Source organism: Paramisgurnus dabryanus, chromosome 12 (genome assembly GCF_030506205.2).
Source record: "Paramisgurnus dabryanus chromosome 12, PD_genome_1.1, whole genome shotgun sequence".
Lineage (NCBI taxonomy): Eukaryota > Metazoa > Chordata > Actinopteri > Cypriniformes > Cobitidae > Paramisgurnus > Paramisgurnus dabryanus.
Genome location: NC_133348.1, coordinates 17817122 through 17836233, shown reverse-complemented (window position 1 = coordinate 17836233; position 19112 = coordinate 17817122). Strand labels below are relative to the sequence as shown.

General features: G+C 37.9%; 1 protein-coding gene across 2 annotated transcripts; it reads left to right on the top strand.

The window, feature by feature from the left end:
• Positions 1–281: 281 nt before the first annotated feature.
• Positions 282–16083, top strand: mthfd1a (methylenetetrahydrofolate dehydrogenase (NADP+ dependent) 1a, methenyltetrahydrofolate cyclohydrolase, formyltetrahydrofolate synthetase). Of its 2 annotated transcripts, XM_065256941.2 has the most exons (27): positions 282–492; positions 654–786; positions 1300–1384; positions 1913–1972; positions 2050–2103; positions 2692–2828; positions 4377–4477; positions 4905–5041; positions 6146–6257; positions 6358–6485; positions 7249–7346; positions 7591–7764; positions 9278–9420; positions 9511–9557; positions 9642–9749; positions 9829–9903; positions 9988–10080; positions 10729–10863; positions 10938–11006; positions 11151–11262; positions 11465–11604; positions 12743–12784; positions 12946–13046; positions 13488–13665; positions 14609–14716; positions 15229–15381; positions 15945–16083. In XM_065256941.2, the coding sequence occupies exons 2-27, from the start codon at positions 692–694 to the stop codon at positions 16005–16007; spliced, it is 2748 nt and encodes a 915-aa protein (XP_065113013.1). In that variant the 5' UTR covers positions 282–492; positions 654–691; the 3' UTR covers positions 16008–16083. The 2 variants fall into 2 exon arrangements, with proteins under 2 accessions (XP_065113013.1, XP_065113012.1); XM_065256940.2 differs by lacking the exons at positions 282–492; positions 654–786; positions 1300–1384; ... (13 more) ...; positions 9988–10080; positions 10729–10863 and having other exon boundaries at positions 10945–11006; positions 11138–11262.
• Positions 16084–19112: the final 3029 nt, after the last annotated feature.

The following is a 19112-nucleotide window of genomic DNA, read 5'->3' as shown; positions in this document are numbered from 1 at the left end:
ATATTTACAAAAAAGAAGGCGTGTTAAACTTGCTTCAAACTTAAACTTCAAACCAACAGTGAATGACATCAAAGTATCGCGAGCGTGTTTCGAACGTACACGGAACCGTCTGTTCTCGCGGTACCTAATGTCATAGACTGATTAATCTGCGCAGCGTTGCATGAATTCACACGCAGAAAAGGCATTAAAAACAACCCGGAGTGCACTTTCCTCTCCCAGCTTAAGTGATTCCTGATTGGCTGCCTGGTGCTTCGCTATGTATCCGCCTACTTCCTATACAGCCCAGCTGTAGTTTAACCTCTTTGGACCTGTGTACGGTTTTCTGCAAACCATGTGTGATTGTTTGAGCGTGTTTGAGCAGCCTTGATAGAGCTCCTTTATCAGTCTGCGTTCCCATTTATACGGGAAAAGTCTGGAATGCAACAGCAGAATCCACAGAGAACAGTCACAACTGTGTTCAGAAGACTGACAGTGAACACTTTCTCTTGACAGGTAGGAGGTGGGGAGTGGCTGTGCAAGGTCTGTTTTAACAAAAGACAGTTATTTATACCTGCAGAATATGTAATACACTTTATATTGATATTTATCTCTATCTTCAATTCTTTCTCTCTTGACCATCATACTGATCCTCTCTGTTTCGCTGTACCATTTAGTTCAATAACTTCCATTCTGTTGGCCTCTGAAGCTGGACATGTTTGCCATCACTGCCACAACACTCCGGCGAGGAGCTTGGAGATACAGCCAGTGCACCATGGCAACAGTTGTCTCCGGCAACAAGACCTCACAGTGAGTCTGAGTGTATGAGGGCAAGGGCCCCTGCAGATGTTGAAATTGGGTAGATCAGGGGCTTCGTCTTTTCAGGGCAAGGATCTTTTGGTGGATAGAGGCATGGAGCAAAGTATACTTGAGATGAACTAAATAAAAACTGCAATTTAAGCCAGGCCTTGTTTATTTTGTTTATTTATAATGAAGACACATTAATAGTAATTATTGTTTTATTAATTTGTAGCATGATAATTAAATATTTTGTTTACATTTGCTGTGTTTCATTTGATTAATTCCACACCAATTTTAGTTTGAGACCCAGACAGAATCCCTGGGCAGTGCTGTTGTGATCCCCGGGGGTCTTAAACCTGTAGGGCAGTAGGTAGTGTATTATGCTAGCAGTGCAAGTTTTTCGGTTTGATCCCCAGGGTAAGTCACTTTGGATAAAATCGTCTGCCAAATGAATAAATGTAAAAGTAGAAATGTTAAAGTTCCCTGCAGATACAGTATATCATCTGATCTATTTATCTTCAGACAGGTGAGGGAGCAACTCAAGAAGGAGGTAGCAGAGATGAGCAGTCAGTTCCCAGGCTTCAGGCCCGGCCTGGTTGTTCTGCAGGTCATTCTTTACTGTTCCCTTATTACTTTGGCCTCATATAAAACCCCTTGTGGCTATAGCTAGCTGTACATTTTCATCTCTCCTGATAATCTGACTCATCCTTCTTTATTTTTTCTTGCTTTCGCTCAGCTGCAGATGGTCATTTGGTAACGTGCCATTTTCTTTTTCTCTAACAGTTGTGGGTGTTGTGATAAAATAAATAATCTTTCTAATATGCCTTCATGTACATGTGTTAATACATGCAAAAGCGTGCAACGTGTTGTGTAATAAATGTGTGTGAGTTTAAGGTCACTGGGATAAGATAACACTTAATATTGGGCTGTATCATGTGAATAATAATTATCTCACAGCTTGAGGTGTGTTGTTATCCTGTTGTTTGGAATATTTTTGGTTTCTTCCTAAATTAAAAAAAAAATTACAAATGTTAAATCTGTTAAATATATATTTTAGCCCATACGTTTTAGCCATCGAGTGAAATATTTAGCTTCATCGCATATCTCCTGAGGTGTGTTCTGTATTTTGTTTCAGGTCGGAGACCGAGATGATTCGAACCTTTACATCAGCATGAAGCTTAAGGCAGCGGCTGAGGTGAACGAGTTGATTTAATAAATCGAATCATGTTTATCGCAAACCTCTCGCTGACACTGTCTCTATGTCTCACATAGATTGGAATCAATGCGAGCCACATTAGACTTCCCAAGACAGCCACAGAAGATGAAGTAAGTGGAACAAACCCCAAGCAATAACAAAAGCTGTGACTCATGGCATCTAATATTCTGTCCTATCTCCTGTAGCTTTATATATCCTTGCAGCATTGCTCATCATGATATATTATAATGAAAATTATTCCATTACCAGATGTATTGGAGGCATAAACGTCACTAGACTTTATTTAAAGGTGCTTCATTCCTCCCGTGATTCCTCCCCCAATTGGCTTCTGTCAAGATTTTATTATTATTTGTGCACATTAATCTAATAAATTGTGCATGTATTCAATTTAATTGTGCCTTCCGCCCAATGGGGGATTCTTTAAATGTTTCATGTAGTGCTCTGCCTTGCAATGCAATAAATGCAATGAAAAATGACTAAATAAAGTAACCAAATAAAGTAATTAGATATATTTTTCAACAAACTGTATTTTAGTATACAAACAAGATATTGCACTTCCTTTGGGCCAACTTAAAAATCCGAGTCTGACTGAATCCCCAAGCCAAGAATCGTTCCAAGCTGGGAGGCACTTTGTAAAGTAAATGTGATGTAAAGTAAAGCCTTTTTTCATTCTACCCTTTAGCACTGATGTTTTACAGGTTTTACGTAGCATTATTACAGTCAATGAAAACCATGCAGTCCATGGTTTCATTGTACAACTGCCCCTTGATTCTGTCAACCCGATAGACACAGAAAAGGTGACCAATGCTGTGGCCCCAGACAAAGATGTTGATGGGTAAGTGGACTTCGGATACTGTGCACCTGTCAAACTGACATGTAGAACGAACAAAAAGATATGGGCACATTTATTTTGATGATGACAGGTGCTATACTGTAGGCTACTTACTGTGCAGATAGTTTGGTAAGTCAGCCCTTAAAAATATCTCTAAATTGGATATTAGAGTTCAATTTCAATAAGATTTGAGTTCTATTTTTTTCTCCGCCAGTGAGGATTGTATTATTTGTGCACATTAATCTAAAACTATTTTCCACAAGGTCAAGTTTTTGATGTATATGGTCATTTAGTTCTAGTTTCAGAGTCTCATCTCTCTTATTTGTTTTTCCACCCAGTGTTCATGTGCCAAAATCCTAATAAATGTGAACATCGATTATTTTTTTTTTTTTTACTTTTATGATATTGCTTTTGTATAGCTCTATGGTAAAGCACTGCATTAGCAGCTCAAAAAAACACATATACTGATAAAATGTATGCCTTGTAATGCAATGTAAGTCGCTTTGGATAATCTGTATTCTGCCAAATGCTTAGATGTAAATCTAAATGATTAAAAATTCATTTCAGTACACTGCTAAAAATGACTTTCTTACTTAGTATTTTTGTCTAATTTTCAGTAAAAATATCAAAAAATTCTTAAATTAAGATGGATTTTATTGATGAGCAAAATTACCAAGGACAATAAGTAGTTTTTAGACAAAAAATATATATATTTAAGTAAATTAGTGCTTAAAACAAGCAAAAAAATAAATAAAAAATCTGCTCAACACATGCTCAAAAACACTCGTTTTGCTTGTTTTAAACACAAATTCGCCTACATTTAATATTTTTTGTCTAAAAACTAGACTTATTTTCATTTTGCTCATCAAGAAAATACATCTTAATTTAATATTTTTACTGAAAACAAGACAACAATACTAAGAAAGTAATTTTTGCAGTGTACAAGTAGTTTCCGTTGTTTTTGTGAAATTGCACAAATATGCAATATTTTGCAGGTTCCTTTTACATCCTAATTAAGATTCCAATACCTTTTTGTAGATGAGCTGGAGCACACAGGTCTATTGATCTGTTTGTTAACATATGGCATGTAAAACTTCACATTCGTTCAGCACATTTTCCCTCTTGGGTGTTTTAAGTATACTTATATAGGTGAATTGACAGTATAACTGAGCAATTAAAACCTTTTTAATGCAACCCAATGTCAATGTGCCAAAAAAAAACATTTAGTACTATATTATAATATTTATATGATGACAATAAAAGTTTCCACCTATGCGGTCGTATGCGTCGTAATTTATTCTATATATTTAAAATCTTTCTTGTGTTCTTTGTTTTTTTTTTCATGTGAAGCTGCTTTAAAACAATGCACAATTGTAAAAGGTTGCTATATGAATAAAATTGAAAAGCTCCACTTATTTGCTTTGGAATGTAAAAATCTAAAACCACTATGCTTTTATTTTTTCATTTTTCCTACTAATAAATTCAAGACATATTTTCAAATAACATCTCAAGAACATGCATGTGTAAATGTCTAATATGTCCTCCTTCCAGGCTGACCAGTATAAATGCAGGGAAGCTGGCTCGAGGAGACCTGAGGAACTGTTTCATCCCATGTACACCTAATGGGTGTTTGGAGCTCATCAGTCAGACCGGTGGGTGGAAATCTCGTGAACCCTGTGAGCTCAACCAATCAGCAGTCAGCATCATAGAGTGATTATCTGTAAAGTAGCAGTCGTGCTGTGGCACAATCAATGTGCAATGTCACCGCATAGGTGTGAGATCTATATATAAACTCACTCTAATCAGAGCAGTCTGATGACTGGGGGAGTAATGAAAAGATCGGAACTTGTAGATAGAAAAAGGCCACATGCCTCAAAAGATGAAGGGGCGAAAAAAATAACACTTGCGTATAACCTTTGCAAGACAGAAAGAGTCATGAATTAAAATGAAATCTCATTTGTCGTCATTGTACACAAATGTAAAAACATTATGGGTAATTATGGTTAAAGGTGCCAAAATTGTTTATGATTGCATCTGGTGTAGTTGAAACAAGTACATTGTGATTCATGTTGTGTCCAGGCGTGAGTGTATCTGGGAAGAATGCTGTGGTGATTGGGCGCAGTAAGATTGTAGGAGCGCCAATGCATGATCTGCTCCTATGGAATCACGCTACAGTGACCACCTGTCATTCAAAGACTCATGACCTTGCCGAACAGGTTCATTTAGCTTTCTTTCTTTCATTTATTCCTCCAAATAGAGCACTTAAATCAATCCAGCACTATTTCACCTTAATAGCCCCAGTTTCAATTGATTTTTATTACAGTATGTAGAATATAATTCAAGATATTCTCCAAACATATTGTTTTCCACAGTAGACCAATGTTAAATGAGTTTCAAATTTAAAAGATTTAAAGAGACACTCAATTTTTTTATACTCATTTTCCAGCTCCCCTAGAGTTAAACATTCGATTTTTACCGTTTTGGAATCCTTTTAGTAGATCTCCGGATCTGGCGCCACCACTTTTAGCATAGCTTAGCACAATCCATTGAATCTAATGAGACCATTAGCATCATGTTAAAAATTACCAAAGTGTTTTCATATTTTTCCTATTTGAAATTTGACTCTTCTGTAGTTACATCATTTACTAAGACCAACAGAAGAGTCAAGTTTTAAATAGGAAAAATATTGAAACTAATATTTTTAGCGTGATGCTAATGGTCTAATTTGATTCAATGGATTATGCTAAGCTATGCTAAAAGTGGTAGCGCCAGACCCGGAGATCAGCTGAATGGATTCCAAAATGGTAAAAATCAAATGTTTAACTCTAAGAGAGCTGAAAAATGAGTATATTTTCAAAAAAAGTGGAGTGTCCCTTTAAAAGATTTTTAACAGTTTTGTTAACATCAGTGCTACATAAAAAAATAAAATAAAATGCTGCATCCCAATTGATCTACTTATACTTTGTCTTGAAAGTATGTACTGGTTTTTTTGTGGTAAAGTTTATACATTTTAGTTTGTAAAAGGAGTATGCAAGTACTAGGTCACACACATCAAAATAAATCACTTTCTTGCATTTCAGCTATTCTTTTATGATTTTATTAATTCAGTGCACCACTAAAGCATCCCTTTATTGATTAACTCAGTGCATCATCACCAAAAACAAACAAAACTGGGTTTAAGATGTATAAACATCAGCTGAATTTAATGGTTGGAGCTTTGTGTTGGTTGCCGAGTATGCAGACCTTTGCCCAGCATGCAGTTTGGTTGAATGAATAGAGCCGGGTTAAATGGCAAGCTCACTCTGTGTTGTTTTCATCAGGTGGGCAGAGCTGACATATTGGTTGTGGGTGCTGGCAAAGCTGAGATGGTGAAAGGAGAGTGGGTGAAGGAGGGGGCGGTGGTCATAGACTGTGGTATCAATCATATATCAGGTCTCTGTTAGATCTGCTTCACTGTTTTTATTTGTTTGAAACCATTATAAATCACCTACTGTATATTTAAGCTCACCTGTTTACCTGTTTACATTCACAGACAGCAGTAAACCCAGTGGGAAGCGTGTAGTCGGGGACGTGCACTATCCCTCAGCTGTACAGCGAGCTGGGTACATAACCCCAGTGCCTGGTGGGGTCGGACCCATGACTGTAGCCATGCTGATGAAGGTATCGGATCAAGTGCCGTTAATATGAGCTAATTAAAAAATGAAATCACTTATTCATCAAACACCCGATTTGGTATACATTTAAAGTTCCCCTGTAATAAAAATCCAGTTTTTGTGGTGTTTTAATATGCTTTAAAATAAAGCATGCTCAACATATTTTCCCCTTTAACTGTTTTTTTCAAAGACAAAAAACTGGTTTGAAACCGTCCCGGTTTTCTACGGCACAAGCATGTTGTAACCAATCACATAAAGTTGCATGTCTTAATGTAACAGGTAGTCTGAGCTGGTGTGATTGAGAGTAGGCGGATCTTATTTGCATATCCATGGTATACTAAATAAAGCAATGCATTCAAGCTACTTTTAAAATATTTTCACATAAAAAAACTCTTAAATTTGTCAGTTTGATGATGAAATATAAGTTTTAATGGATACAATTATTGACTAGGGGGACTTAACTTCAGACGTTGTATTATGTCAGTTTATATAGTTCTATAGCCCAGCTATTTGCAGTATGAGTTGGGCAGCAGTTTTACAGACACAGTATATTTACATATATTTCAGCTGTACTTATGCACATACATGTAGAGTACAGTATGCGTGCGTGCACACACACTGTATATACTTAACAATATCACAAGCATGACTCATTTGTATGCATGCTCACAAGCCAAAATAGGTAGAACCTTTACTTGCATTTCTCAAATACAATTTTGTGCGAATTGTTTTACATATGCTTACCATATTCTAATTTGTATTCGGACCAGAATACAGTTCAAAGTGCACAGCGGTTTCTGCAGACATACAAGCCAGGGAAGTGGAACATTGTCTACACAAGAATGAAACCTCAAATGCCACATCCAAGGTATTGAGATGACTTGAATGCTTTGTGACATACATTATTATAAGGTCTTTGTATAGTAGGTAGCCGGTTCCAAGTACTGTATATGCAGATTGTGTGTATTTAGGTACATGAAAATGTTTTGTCAGAAACTGTTATGCATAGTAGATGCTTAGAATCAGGATATCTGAATATCAATTGGTCAATTATTAGTAAATAAGTAATCAATTTGTATTATTTAAAAGGTAAGGAAATGTTTACTTTTCAGTGACTTTGCAATCTCCCATTCATGCCCGATCAAACCAATTACCCAGCTTGCTAGAGAGGTGGGCCTGTTTTCCGAAGAAGTGGAGCCATATGGCAGGAGCAGGGCTAAGATACAACTGGGCACTCTGAAACGCATGAAGAACCAGCCTGATGGAAAATATGTGGTTGTCACTGGGTAAGATTTATCTTGAAATATAATTACATGCTGTGCATAAACATAACCTCATTTTACAGGGTTCCCACGGGTCCTTAAAATCCTTGAAAGTTTGTGAATCTGGGGAAAAAAACTCAAGGCCCTGGGAAGACTTTTTAAACACACATGCTAAACTGTTCGCTTTAAATGCTTATATCTTCTGTATGCGAATGTTCATTCATACCAAAATGCTTTTTGCATAGAAAACGTCTTGGGTTACGTATGTAACTGTTGTTCTCTGAGAAGGGAACGAGACACTGCGTCTCCCTTGCCATACTTTCCTGAAACGCCGTCTTTGGCAATATTTCAGATAGCGATATACTTCCTGGCTCCCGCGTCACCCTGTCTTTGTTGTTAAGCCTCACCATGGGTTGAATTTGATTACACATTCATATGCACTTACCCCTGGAGGCGTCCCCAAAGTGTCACCGCAGTGATGCAGCACGAGTTCCCTCAAAAGGGAACTGTAACAATGTATTTTAAAAGGTAACACAATGTAATCTTGCTCTCACTTGAAATGTCTCCCGACATTTAGTCCTTGAATTTGAGGGTATTGAACCTGGAAAGTCCTTGAATTGAAGTTAACTAAGGTGTGGGAACACTGATTTTATACAGTAGTAACTTTCCAAAGAACCAAATACTAGCTCACAATATCTTACTTCTAGCTTAGACCATATGTCAGTACAAAAATTTACCAAATTAAACAGAATTGTAGACACTTTGAGATGACCTGATGAGCATACTTCGCTTTTTACTTGGGTAATTTGAGAGAATCATATCAAAGGAATAAACTCTTTTTAAGTTATTAAAACTGCAGTTTTAACATTTCAAACAAATTAATATTTTAACTCTCCCCACCATTAACTTGTCAATAAATAAGAGAAAATGTTTCCCTGCCAATGATGACTTTTTCCGGCAATCCGTATTTCCAACTTATAAAACCCGGAAGCAACCCCTTAGGAAAAACAGGAGGAACTCCGTGTATGTTTTGATTATCGCTCTGAATCTGATCTCTAACAAAAGTCCTTTACAAAAATGCAATTATCTCAAAATGTTGTCGTTTTGAAGAAACCTTCCCATATTTGAGAGAATAGAAGAAATGAAGGTAGGATTAAAAGGTTTTTTTTTTTTTTAAAGCAGAGGGTCTGCTGTTTCATTTGATATATTGTATGTTAATATATTTAAAGGAGTACATTTTCTAGAAAGCACTAAACCTTTGTGAAAATCATAAAAAATGCTGGCGCTGGCTGGAAACTATTTTTAAAAACGTTGGCGAGGAAAGAGTTAATATCCAAGATGAGTCCTCTAATTAAATATTCTTTGACTGTTTTCTAATATAAGACTGTAGGTTTTAAATGCACTGTTGTATATGTCTGATGCCAGTAAATTGTCAGTGTATCTAAGTTACGTCGGGCCTGCGTGTAGTAGGCTACAGTATATACAAATGTATTACATTACTTTTTAAGGTCAAACCATTTTGTGTTATTGTGACCAGCATTACTCCTTCTCCAGTGGGCGAGGGAAAGCGCACCATTGCTCTTGGTTTGGCTCAGGCCTTAGGGGCCCATCTGAGTATCAACTCTTTTGCCTGTGTGCGAGAACCTGCTCCTGGATCCTGTTTTTGGGCTAAAGATGGAGGTCAAACATTTATTCCTTCTGCAGTTTCATCACCACTAAAAATTATTCGTTTCATGTTTCATTTGAGGTGTGGTAATGTTTTATTCGCAGGTCTTGCTGTTGGAGGTGGATACTCTCAAGTGATTCCTTTGGAAGAGGTAGAGTACCTTTTAAAGCACAGATAGAAGAACATGTTTCAAAAAAATGTAATGTTAATTTTTCTTCCACCATATTAAACCCAGGTCAGCCTTCAACCTACAGGCCAAAATGAGGTCATCTGTACTGCCAGTAGACTGGTGATGGACGCTATAAAAGCGCATGTTCATTATGAGTCAAAGCTTTGCGAGAAGGTCAGGGTTGAAATTGCTTTGTTTGTGTGTATTTTGTGCAATTTGCATTTGCGTGAACTTGCATGCATCTGTCTTCCAGTCTTTGTTTGATTTAATGGTTCCTCTCAGAAGAGGTGAAAGGTCAGTCTCTCCAGCCCAGCTTAATCGACTGAAGGCAAGTCCTATACAGTGAAACATTCATTTAAAAACAGTGGTTGTAGTATGATGACATGTTCACAGTGTCCTTTATAACCTGTAGAAACTGGGTATTGAGAAATCTGATCCCTTGACCTTCACAGAGACCGAAATAAAAGAATTTCTCAGACTGGACATTGACACAGAGACTGCAATAGTATGTATAAGTACTTTAATGTTATTTCAGCCTCCTGCATTACTACCGCCTTTATGATTTAAAATGAATTTGTAGAATTTACATTTTAGTCTTGACAACTATTTTAGCATGTCATGACATGTCAGTGTATTTGTTCTTGGCAACACTGGATCTGCTTACTCTGCTACTGCTGTTACATAGCAAGTATAAAAAATTGCTCTTGTCAATGATCATGCAAATGATGCTGCTGCAATGTTAGGCAAAATATGCCCCTAAAAAAGATCTAGACAGGTGGAGCTGGGTGATTTTTTTTAAGCTCTGATGGAGCACTTCACCCTACTGCTAACAGCACCAACATGATTATTTAATGCATTGCCATTGCGATGAATTACCCAAAGACAAAAAGGTTGATTGTGCTCAAGTGCAAGCTGATTGGCTGATTGATCTCAAAATTAGTATTGTATTATCAACCGGCACTTACAGTAGTTTCATGATTGAACTAGGTCATTAATTAGAGTATAATAAATTATATTTTTTATACCACTTTATATAACATTTTTGTGAGATGAAGAAAGAGTTAGGAACACAGATTACAGTGGTCATGCATTCAGGAGTTAATGAATGTGATGTGGTGATGTGCTATTTTAAGTGGGTGTATGTGCTGTACAGGACTCTGGATTTTTGGAAAATGAGATGATGGCTATACTGTCACTAAGCAGCAGTGAGGATGATCTGCAGCAAAGGCTTGCTAGGATTGTAGTGGCTACAAACAAATCTGGAGACCCTGTCACCACAGAGGATTTGGTCAGTATGTGTTTACTGTATATATTTGTGTGTGTCTGCACGTGTGTGTGATGTACACAACCTTGTCATTGCAGGATGTCAGCGGTGCAGTGGCCATGCTCTTGAAAGATGCACTAAAGCCTGTCCTAATGCAAACCGTGGAGGTAAGATTTCAATGTGCAAAATGTCACATGAGCATCTAAAAATGTCTAGAAATATACTATTTTTAAATGCATTTTTCAGAATAGTTTAACAATTTTTTAGCTCTGTCAAACTCTGTCTCACCACATCTAAGTTCTTTTGTCTAGGGTACACCGGTATTTGTTCACACCAGCCCATTAGCTGACATTGCTCAAGGCTGTACTTCCATCCTGGCAGACAAGATGGCCCTAAAATTGGTTGGATCTGAAGGATTTGTTGGTAAAGTAATTTTTTTATTTGACTGCAGTAAAATTCAGTTCTTTTAGCATATGTACAAATACCATATTGAATAAATGTTGCTCTATTTAGAGTATGTTTTAAAAGATTACTTTTTGAAATCAAATTGTTAAAACTAATGAAAATGGACAGACTGTCACAATAAACTGAAAACCTCTAGCTAAACAAAAGCTAATGTTTTCAGTCAGCGAGTCTGCTCATGGGGCCGATGTGGGCTTGGAGAAATTCTTCAACATTAAATGCCGCTACTCAGGCCTGCAGCCAAATGTGGTGGTGATGGTGGCTACTGTTCGTACCTTGAGGATGCATGGTGGTGCTGCTCCAGTAAGTCAGATGTACAAGTCAGTTTTTACTTAACCCAATGAAACATCAACTATGCATAATAAATAATACTGCATCCAGTGCTTTCTAAAAGTCGTCTTACGCCTAAAAGCATGCACAGCAGTTTTTCAAGATAAAGATCATGCCATCACGTAAAACCAACTTAAACACTTTTTCTTATTCTTTAGCTCTGTCAAATTCTGTCTCACCACACCCTGGGTCCTTCTTAAAGGGGGACATTTCACAAGACTTTTTTAAGATGTCAAATAAATATTTGGTGCCCCCATAGTACGTATGTGTTTTAGCTCAAAATACTAAATAGATAATTTATTATAGCAGCATGTTAAAATTGTAGGTGTGAGCAAAAATGTGCCATTTTGGGTGTCTCCTTTTAAATCCAAATAAGCTTATATCTGCACTAAATGGCAATGTTGTGGTTGGATAGTGCAGATCAAGAGGTCGTGTTATTATAATAAGATTCCCTTCTGACATCACAATGGGGGCCCAATTTCAATGACCTATTTTTTCACATGCTTGCAGAGAATGGTTGACCAAAGCTAAGTAGCTTATCTCTTTCACATTTTCTAGGTTGATAGAAGCCCTGGGGACTCAATTGTAGCACTTAAACATGGAAAAGTCAGATTTTTATGATATGTCCCCTTTAATAAACCTCATGTGATTATGTATGTTTGTGCAGCATGTGTTTCCATATTAAATTATGTTACTTTAACATAAGTCAAGATATCTTTGTGTCAATTTTTATGATACATTCAGAAACTCATTACATATCTAATGTGGTTTCATTGTGTTTAGTGCAAACCCGATGAACCTGCTATCTTTATCGCACATTAGTTTTGCACATATGACATGTTCATCATGCACAGTTAGTGAATGAAAGCCTTTGTCTTCACACTTACACATACACAGTAAATCATTAAATTTCTTCATCAGTTAAGTGTCATATTTATTCCCAATAAATGAAATTATGCTGGCCTAGCCATCCCACAAGATGCATACAATATTCTAGGAGGTCGTATGATATATAGGCAAATGTTCCAGGTATTAAGTTCAGTGAACATAATGAGAATAATACTGGATATGATGGAAATCATTTCCACTTAATTTTCTGTCTTATTTATAGGTCCGGGTAGGCTGGTCCCTTCCAAAGGAGTACTCACAAGAGGTTGTACAACCTAGATTTCTTTACACTCCACTATTTCAAACATTTCTTCATTTTAAAATATCTTAGATGCTAAAAACTACTGTTAGTGGTATAATACTTTGAAATTTGCAGTTTCAAGTAAATAATATGAGCTTGAGATATTTGATCTGTCTACATTGCAGAACATCAAACAGGTGGAACAAGGCTGTTATCACCTGAGGAAACAAGTGGAGAATGCAAAAGCCTTTGGCTTGCCAGTTATAGTAGCTGTTAACACATTCAGGTACAACATCAAAGTAGTGCATGTTTGCACATGTATGTTGTTTGTCAACCTCTTCGTGATATATACTGTGTGCACTATGCAGGCCCATATGGAATATGCAACAGCAGAATATGAGCACACATTCACTGTTACACAAACCACCCACTCTGTACATTTGTTTATTAAATATTTACAACTTATTGGTTAAGTCCCTCCAAATACTTAATTTAACACACATCTAAAGATTTTCCACCAAAATAAGTGATATTGCGCAACAGAAAGCATGCATGGTTCATCTGGACGTGTTGTATCTTTTATGTTCTGCTTCTAACTGATCACAGTTACAGTAAATCCTTGTGTATACTCATCTTATGCTCTTCAGCCAAAATCAACCACAAACACCAACTGTGGTTGATTTTTGTAAATGTGTGTCAATATGGGCTCTTATTGTATTTGGCAAAGGGGTGATACTGATGCTGAGCTGGAGCTGGTGTGTTGCCAAGCGAAACAAGCTGGTGCCTTAGATGCAGTACTGTGCACAAACTGGTCTAAGGGTGGCGCTGGAGCGCTGAATCTGGCCGAAGCTGTTCGGAGAGCAGCAAAACTGCCCGGACGGTTCAAGTTCCTCTACGAACCACAGGTAAGAAGTGGAGTGATGGTTGATGCTTAACTGTTTAACTAACCAAAACGATGTAGGTTCGAACCCACAAGGGGTAATATGCTGAAGGAATTGTTAAATGATGGTAACCAACCACACAGTGGAATTACCATTTTACTTCCATAGTAGGAAAACAAATACTATGGAAGTCATTTATCAAAATATCTTTATTTATAACTTTGTCTTTAAGGCACCAATGAGAATCTCAGTAGAATGACCAAAAGGATGGTAAGTTTTTAGCCTCCAAAAAGGACAATTAAGTACAGTGGCATCATTTAAAAAGTCTTGGTGTAATAAAAATATGCATTTATTCAGTAAGTCGTTATTTACTGAAGAAATTTACCTTATCTTTTATATCTAATTCACATTAACAATCAAATGAATTTTCTTATTCTCTGTCACAAGGTGCATGACAACAAATGAGATTAGACATCAGTGATTTCAAACCTAAAATGTCATATTCTGAGGTGACGCACTTGTTATTGGTAAATGTTAATGCTAAAACTATTCCAGAGGAAGAAACAATGATTTGATATCAAATAGCAATGTAATAAGCATCTCTAATTGCTTTGTTTTTTCGTGCATATATAAGTTTACTGTAGAGCGATATTATTTCAGTCTGGATCCTGTTTGTTATTCTGTTTGTCCCCTTCTGCTCTCATTATCCACACATACTGCATTTTGATGTCAATTAACACTTTATATATAGAGCTGTTTCATTACCAGCCAATGTATTTATCATGCATGAAATCTGTTTAATTGACAAGGTCTAAATATAACCGGCATGAAAGTGTTCATCACACATAGCCAATTTAGCTTTAGGAGTTGCATGTATTAAGTTAAGATTGGTCCCATCAGTGGGATTAGCTAAAACCCATTACTTAAACCAATAAATCCTTTAACACAGATAAATGTTAACTTTCAGATTCCAGCTGCTGAAAAGTTAAGGTCTGTGGCAAAGCAGATGTATGGAGCTAAAGACATAGACTTTTCACCAAAAGCCAAGGAGAAGCTTGAGCTTTACACAAAACAGGTGAGATAAATGTCTTCAAATGGCAAATGTTTAACATATATTCAGCAGGGTACTCTTAAATGGCTTTGTGTCAAGTCCAAGATTTTACTTTGAACTCTATGTGGCAAGGCACCAAAATTGTGCTATTTTGTGTTGTGCAAAATTAACTTTATGGTTTTGTGCACACTGAAGTCAACAACAACAGAAATAGCAAGTGCACTTTTTTGACTTTAAAATGTTGAAAAGCCTATTTATTTTCCTTACCTTATCTTTCATTATTTGTATTCATCATGATTTTATCCATGACCTATCAAATCAGACCCATTTAGAGTCCTGAAACATAGAACCACAAGAAAAACCTTTGCATATAATGTACATGCCACTAAAGCTTCATTCATCTTACTGGTTAAGATTTCTCTACTTTAGCTAGCAAATCTTGAATTGATCCAGATGTTTTCAAAAAGGAAAATATTCGATCTGAGAAATTATGTTTCCTTCTTCCTTTCATGCTTTTTGTTGTTCCTGTCTGAAAGGGTTTTGGGAATTTGCCAGTCTGCATAGCTAAGACACACCTGTCCCTGAGTAATGACCCTAAGCTGAAAGGAGTGCCAACAGACTTCATCCTGCCCATTACAGATGTCAAAGCCAATGCTGGAGCTGGTTTCCTTTGCTGTCTGACTGACTCTGTGAGCTTTATTACATATTAGAGGCTTATGTAGATACATCTTTTCATCTTTTTAAGACAATAAAGGGATGTTTATGGGCCATCAATGCTAATTTTTGCCGGATGAACTAACACACGTGATAGATAATAAAACTATAAGACTATACTTGAAATGAGTGCTGTGATATCACCTCTATTCAGATGATAATTCTACTCCATCTTCTTCCGTCAGTTGCTCTTGAGTGCGTCTATAGCCTAAAAATAGAAAAGAGAGAATATTGGTCACACATGTAGATATTTTTATCCAGACACGTTGCTAGGCTGCATGTCTGTGCTGAACATGAGCTGTTCAACAAGCGCCACTGGTGGTCTATGTGACCTTACCCAACATTTATGTTCAAATTATAATTTCAGAGTAAGATCCATTTAATGTACAATTATGGTTAACCTGGCACATCTTTAATGTACGTCTTTATTTTTTCTGTTGATTAGGTTTCTTTTTTGGGGGGGTGCATGGTTAGCTACACAATTGAGCAAGCAAAGTCTACTTCCTTTATGATAACTTATTTGTTAACTCTCCAACAGACAAATACAGAAATGGTTGATCCCGTGTGGCCCGGTTTCCATGGCAACAACCTTTTACAGTGACTGCAAGTGCCTCAATGATGATCTAAAGTATGATAAGTTTACAGTAATTAATGATCAATTCAACTTTTAATACTTTGAACTTTTAATTGAAGGTATATCCTTTTTAATATTGAGAAATTATTGAAACTCATTATGATAACTTATTAGTATAATACAGTGAAAAATCATCAAACTGGTCATGGCATTACCAATTTCAGATATGGTCACTCCTGCATTAAAACACTGTGATTTTTGAACTGTAAGATATTGTTCACCATAGATTTTTAGTCAAGCAACATTCAATACTGTGCAAAAGTATTTATAATATAAGTAGGACACCATGCCACTGTTAAATTGTTATTTTTGCAATGGGATTGTGATATATATATCACAGAGAAAATACAAAAATGTAATCTCATGACCTTAGGACTCCTCAAAAGTGTTCCCAATGTGGTTAGTGCCAAGGGAGGTCACACTAAAAAAAGACTTTTACTGGAACAAGACATTTTGTTCTGAAAATATGGGCTTTTTTATAGGGGTGCGCACCGATATATCGCCTGATGATGCTTGCTATGCTTCTCAATGAATTACTGTGAAATGCCAGTACATCCAAAAGCCAGAGGGCGCTCTCGTGCAGAAACTCAGTATGAGAACCATACATACGCAGCTATGACACGCAGCTCCAGGAAATGGCTTTAGGATATATTTATAATTGCTCTAAAGGGATTTTCATGATAATAAAGAACATGTATAATGATTATGTTTGACTAGTTTTGCTTTTTCAAATGCACGACTCAAACTAACAGTGATTTCAGATCGATAAGCACTTACTGATCAAAAATAGCTGTGAATATTATCGGCTGTGCGATTCAGAATAGTTATCGGCCACGTATTATTAGTGTATATCGGCATTTATTGGTGCACCCCTACTTTTTTACAATTTGTGCACATATTTTCCATGTTTGTTTCTTGGTAAAGAGAATGAAATATAAATATGGATGGTCATTAAAATTTAGCTGTTGGTGGCCTAAGACTTTTGCACAGTACTGTAGATCATCTGACAAGACCAAAATGTCTGTGTGTTTCTTATCAGTGTGTTTACTTATTCAATTAAGTTAGTATTAAGATATTGCTGCCATTTATCTTGAATTGAGTGTAACATCTGCCATGGCATATTCATGTTTGTCAGTATTTTTGAAAGGTGCATTTGATTTTAAAGACCATGTGACACATTGATTTTATTTGATGGCTTAGTCTGTCTGTCTGTCTCTCTCTCTCTCTCTCTCTCTCTCTCTCTCTCTCTCTCTCTCTCTCTCTCTCTCTCTCTCTCTCTCTCTCTCTCTCTCTCTCTCTCTCTCTCTCTCTCTCTCTCTCTCTCTCTCTGGTTTTCTCTCTCTGCCTCAGTCAAATGAAATATTAGCTTAACCTTTCATTTTTCCCCCAGACGTTGCTGCTTCCTATAGATACTAAACTGATTGTAAGCTATAATTAGATAATTTATTTTTGTCTAGTTTATTTTTAACATAATTACTTTGAGAAACATTATGCTCAGCAGCCAATTCTCTTGTCCTGTAGACAGTGTTCACTTTCAATAGTCTAAAAGTGTCCTTTCCAGACATCTGGAGCTGTGAGTAACAATGTAGATGTGGCACGAGATGGTGCCAGGGGGCCCCAGTTTTATGACATTTTTATAAAATACATTGCTTTATCACAGATTCTTTGTGATCGAACCTCAAAAAATTATAGCTACCAACCAACAGCACTACATTGTATTATGTTATATGTTTTGTTTAATAAATTCATAAATATGTCCTCATTGGTGTCAAATGACCTCTGCCAATGATCTGACTTTTCTTTGTAAGCTTAGATTCCCTTTCAGTCGGTCACTACGACGTCACGTCGTGACCGACGAATTGGGAACTCGCTTAGAGAGACCAATCTGCTTCGAATACTACTAAAACGCCAATGAACTTGGCATTGAGATATTTGCATAATGCTGGCGCCGCCCCGCCAGGTGCGTATATAAGCAGCAGGTGCAAATAGGGAAATTAGCTTTTTATCGCTTCGAAAGCCGGCAGTATCTGCTACTGAGAAGCTACTTTACTCTGGTGGGATTCGATTGCTGAAGTTGGTTGGACTAGCAGTACCACAGCGGACGCTTCGCTTAATTCCACGACTCTACATCTGTTTGTTGTTTTGAGTTTAGTGTGTGCGTTGCCTTCCTGTGCGCTCATCAACTAAGCATCTGAGTGAATTTCCCTAAAAGAGTGATACGAGAGAGCTTTGTGCCTTGTTAAAGGCAGCCACTCTCTCGTATATCCGGACATCAGCGTCCTTTTCAGGATGGCTTTTCGTCCGTGCGATCTTGGGTGCGGCAAATACATGGGTCCGAAGGACGGTCACGAGCGTTGTCTTTCGTGTTTGGGCATCGAGCACGCAGAGGCAGCGTTCGCTGGGGGTAAGTGTTCTCACTGCGAGAACATGTCCCTTGTGGATTTGCGCAGACGGTTGTCTTTCCTCCGGGAAAAACGCAACCCTCGTCATGCGAGTGCTGAACGCCGCCACGGTGCGGCTGTGAAGCTCTCAAAGGACGACCTGCGCATCACTGTGCTGAGCCGAGCGGGGGATTCGTCCTCAGGCTCTCAGCCTCCTCATCCACAGCCGGTTGATGGGCCGATGGAGACTTCAGCGTCGTGTTCTACGATGTCTCTAGAATCCATCGTGCCGCCCTCCGGGTCCACCGACGCCGCAGCATCCGAGGGTGGGCCTCCTCCCCCTGACGTGGACCCCGACGCCCTTCCTCCCTCTGGTCGGGTTGGGACGCCGGAGTTCGATCCAGAGATGGTGGCCGTGCTCGCTCGAGCGGCGGAGACCGTAGGGTTAGAGTGGGTTCCCCCCCCTCAGCCCGAACCGTCCCGCCTGGATGATTGGTTCTTTGGAGCTGCCCGGGTTTCACAACCCTCTCCACCGGTGCCTTTCTTCCCCGAGGTGCACGAGGAGCTGACTAGAACCTGGAAGTTGCCGTTTTCCACGAGATTACGGCCGTTTCAGCCCTCCCCCCTCACCTCCCTCACCAGCGGAGCCGCTAAGGGTTATACGGGGATCCCTCCCGTGGAGCGTGCTGTC